This window comes from Austrofundulus limnaeus, unplaced genomic scaffold, assembly GCF_001266775.1.
Source record: "Austrofundulus limnaeus strain Quisiro unplaced genomic scaffold, Austrofundulus_limnaeus-1.0 Scaffold294, whole genome shotgun sequence".
In the NCBI taxonomy this organism is placed as follows: domain Eukaryota; kingdom Metazoa; phylum Chordata; class Actinopteri; order Cyprinodontiformes; family Rivulidae; genus Austrofundulus; species Austrofundulus limnaeus.
Window position 1 is genome coordinate 41,232 of NW_013952696.1, and position 3,601 is coordinate 44,832.

At 39.9% G+C, this 3,601-nt stretch overlaps 1 protein-coding gene across 1 annotated transcript in view; it reads left to right on the forward strand.

Moving 5' to 3' along the window:
• The first annotated feature begins 1,847 nt into the window (after positions 1-1,847).
• anxa13l (annexin A13, like) overlaps positions 1,848-3,601 on the forward strand; it is a 10,625-nt gene continuing 8,871 nt past the window's right edge. Inside the window, exons 1-3 of the mRNA XM_014021485.1 lie at positions 1,848-1,954; positions 2,461-2,536; positions 2,791-2,885. Of these exons, the coding sequence (XP_013876939.1) occupies positions 1,940-1,954; positions 2,461-2,536; positions 2,791-2,885 (186 nt within the window). The 5' untranslated portion in view covers positions 1,848-1,939. The remainder of the gene's footprint in view (positions 1,955-2,460; positions 2,537-2,790; positions 2,886-3,601) is intronic.

Consider the following 3,601-nt stretch of genomic DNA (forward strand, 5'->3'; position numbering starts at 1 on the left):
TTGCCTCTGGAAGCCATTGATTCTCTGCCATTTATTTATAAATAATAAATCAGATAACATGTGTAAAAACAGTGATTCTCAACCCTGGTCCTCAAGGACTCCTGTCCTGCATGTTTAGATGTTTCCCTGATTTCATATACATGGTTTGAATGAGTAAGTGATTAACAATCTTCTGAAGACCTGCTGAATAGCAGGGAAACAAGTAAAACATGCTGGATAGGGGATCTTAAGGTCCAGGGTTGGGCAGCCATTCAATTATTGTGGTCTAAAACCAGGTGTTTCAGTGTCATTGTCCAATCCCTGTAATTTTAAATATTATATGGTACCACTGGTGCATTATCAGTAGCTGTGAGGTATCATTTCATTGCTAAGCTGATAATATTCAGCTGTATCTGAAGCTGGGTAGCAATGCATGTGAGACCCCACTCCTCTCTTTCTACACTTACAGTCTGGACATAAAATTTTGACTTTCAGAACATTCCACTTTCTAAAACAGTCACCAATCTTGGTGTTATCGTTGACCCAAAGCTTGCTTTTAAAAGCCATATTGAGCAAATTTGCTAAATTTCATTCTTTCACCTCTGAAATATTGCAAAACTTCAGTCTACGCTTTCCTTCACTGATGCAAAAACTTGTCTGTGCTTTTGTCTCCTCCAGACTTGATTATTGCAATGCCCTCCTCGTTGGAACTCCTGTGAGGAACTTGAACCTCTGTTCTTTGTTCCCTTCACTGGCTACCTGTTTCTGCTTAACTACAAAATCTCCCTTCTCACTTTTCATTGTCTGCACGGAAATGCACCATCTTACTTACATGAGCTCCTCATGCTCCACTGTTCAGGAGTGAGACAGAACAGAAGAAACAGGGAAAATAAAGCACACAAAGACATAGACTATTACAATTGCACACTATTATCACTACTAGTTTACCTTTGTGACATTATCTCTGTTTGCCAAAGTTCAGATCATCATCAGTCTGTGTGTTTTCAGCAGATCTGCCATTTGCTTTTTATCCTGCATCATCAGATCAGTTTTCATCTGTTTAGTTCCTGGTTCTGCCACATCCACTCTCACATGAGCTCTGCTTCTTTTAGCCCAGGAGTTCCATTTATCCTCATTTGCCTTTGTTTTTTATTTGGTGCTTCCTCAGTTCTTTAAGTTGCTGCGAGCTTTTAGTTTTTTTAAAAAAATGTTTGTTTTAACTAGAGCTCTTTGTATCCAGTCTGCAACCTTGAATCCAAAACATATTGAAATATGACAGTGAGTCATAATATTTACTACTTTCACCTTCTAATACCGTTATCCTTCATTTTGGGTTGTACTTTCTCCTGTCCACTGTCAACCATGTTCTTGCTCAGGATGGGAGATTGTGAAGTTGAGATTCAACACAATCTGCTGGCTTCTTTATGTTGATGGTTTTTGTACAGCGCAGTGAGATGAGTGTGACTTGGTGTTATGAAAATAAACTGAATTGAATTAAATTGAATTAAGTAAAACTATAGATAGAACGTAAGCTTCATGGTTCATTAGGACTAGTTTAATATTTGTAGCTTTCAAATAATAAAGATAGATAGATAGATAGATAGATAGATAGATAGATAGATAGATAGATAGATAGATAGATAGATAGATAGATAGATAGATAGATAGATAGAATAATGAGGCCTTTATTTCATGTAATATGTGAGAAATATGAGGCTAAACTAAATCAGCCTCTCACTCCCACAGTATTAAATCCCACACTTGATCTGGTGTTTGTAGTTACATCATTTTAGAAACAGGCCTGCCTCCTCCACATGTACTGTCCCTCATCCTGTAGGAGGCGGTGATGGCCTCTGGGCAGACACACACACTGACTTCTGCGACACACCCATCCCGGCTCCCAGCAGCACAGCAGCAGCTTGCATCATTCGCTTCAACAAACAGGATCACTGTGGACAACATGGGTAACGTGCAGGTATGAAATTTCATTTTACCCAACTTTGGATGCTGACTAAATTCATAATGTTCATTTTACATGTGTCTTTTGAAGGCATTAAAGTTTACAGTAATGTACAAGGTGGATAAAAGAATTGAGAAAACAGAATCAGAACAAGGCAGATGTTAAATTTATCTGAGGACCACTTAAAAAGCAGCTTTCATTGCTTACTAAAAGTGTTTTTCTGCCTGTAAAGCGGGTGAGTTATAGTGTCGCAGTTATAGGAGCTGCTGTGCTAAGGATCAATAAGGCTGTGTTTGGATTAAAGTGAGGGTGGGTGAGAGAGGAGGCTGCTGCTGCTCCGTGACTCAGCAGTTGGATTTCCTGGATGTAACACCAAAGCAAATCCTCTCAAAACCTTGGCCTTTTCTGTTGGTGTAATTCATATAGCTTTGTTTAATTACTGATTAAAAAATTTTAAACGGCATTTAAACAAAAATTACAAGAAGTAAATTTTTTTGCTTGTTTTCTGCTTTATTCTCCAGCCCACCATAGTACCATTTGAGGACTTTGATGTTACAGCTGATATAAAAGTTATAAGACAAGCATGTAAAGGTTTAGGTAAGTTTGCATTGTGCATTTCTTCCCTTATATGGGATTCAATTTGTACCAATCAAACATCTTTCTCTGATACAGAGCTTCTGAGCTGTTCTGAACTATCACACATTAATGAGATTCATATCAAATTGTGTTGATGATTATTTCTGCTGTGACACCTTTTTTAACCAAATAAACTTACGATAGAAGGTTGTGAGTATTGTATTTGATTCTTGACTCTCCTGTCTCTCTGTGTCGGTAATGATCATGTGTTTCAGGCACAGATGAAGAGGCCATTATACAAATCCTGGCCAATCGCTCTGCAGCCCAGCGTGGGGAAATTAAACAGGCCTACTTTGAAAAGTATGACGATGTGAGTACTCGTTGCCACACTTCTCTCTCTCTCTCTCTCTCTCTCTCTCTCTCTCGCTCTCTCTCTCACACTCTCTTGCTCTCTCTCTCTCTCTCTCTCTCTCTCGCTCTCTCTCTCACGTTTGCACAACTATCCATTTGGGGACATTCCATTGACTTCCATTACATTTCTACAGCCTAACCCTGACCACAAACCCTAAGGCTAACCTCACAGGTACCTACCTGACCCTAAAACTAACCTAAACTCAATTCACACCTTGGTCCTAACCCCCAACCCACCAATGGCATTTAAACCAAATGGGGCCTTGACTTTTGACCCCAAATCCACCAGTTGTCCCCAAAGGTAGGCATTTTTGTCTTAAAATTGCCCCCAAATGTCACCAAAGCCGAACCCACACACACAGACACACACACACGTTTGTTTCTTGACCCCGTGGGGACCTTCCATTGACTTCCATTCATGTTTTTTAGACTTTATAGCCTAACCCTGACCATATACTCTAAAATTAACCTCACAGGTACCTACATGACCCTAAAACTAACCTAAACCTTGGTCCTAGACCTAACCCCACACCCGTAATTTGCATTTGGACCCAGGTCCCCACGATTCACTTCGGTCCCCACGAGGCAGCTTTTTTTTTAGGAAAATTGTCCACACGTTGTAGGAAAAACCTACACACACACACACACACACACACACACACACACACACACACA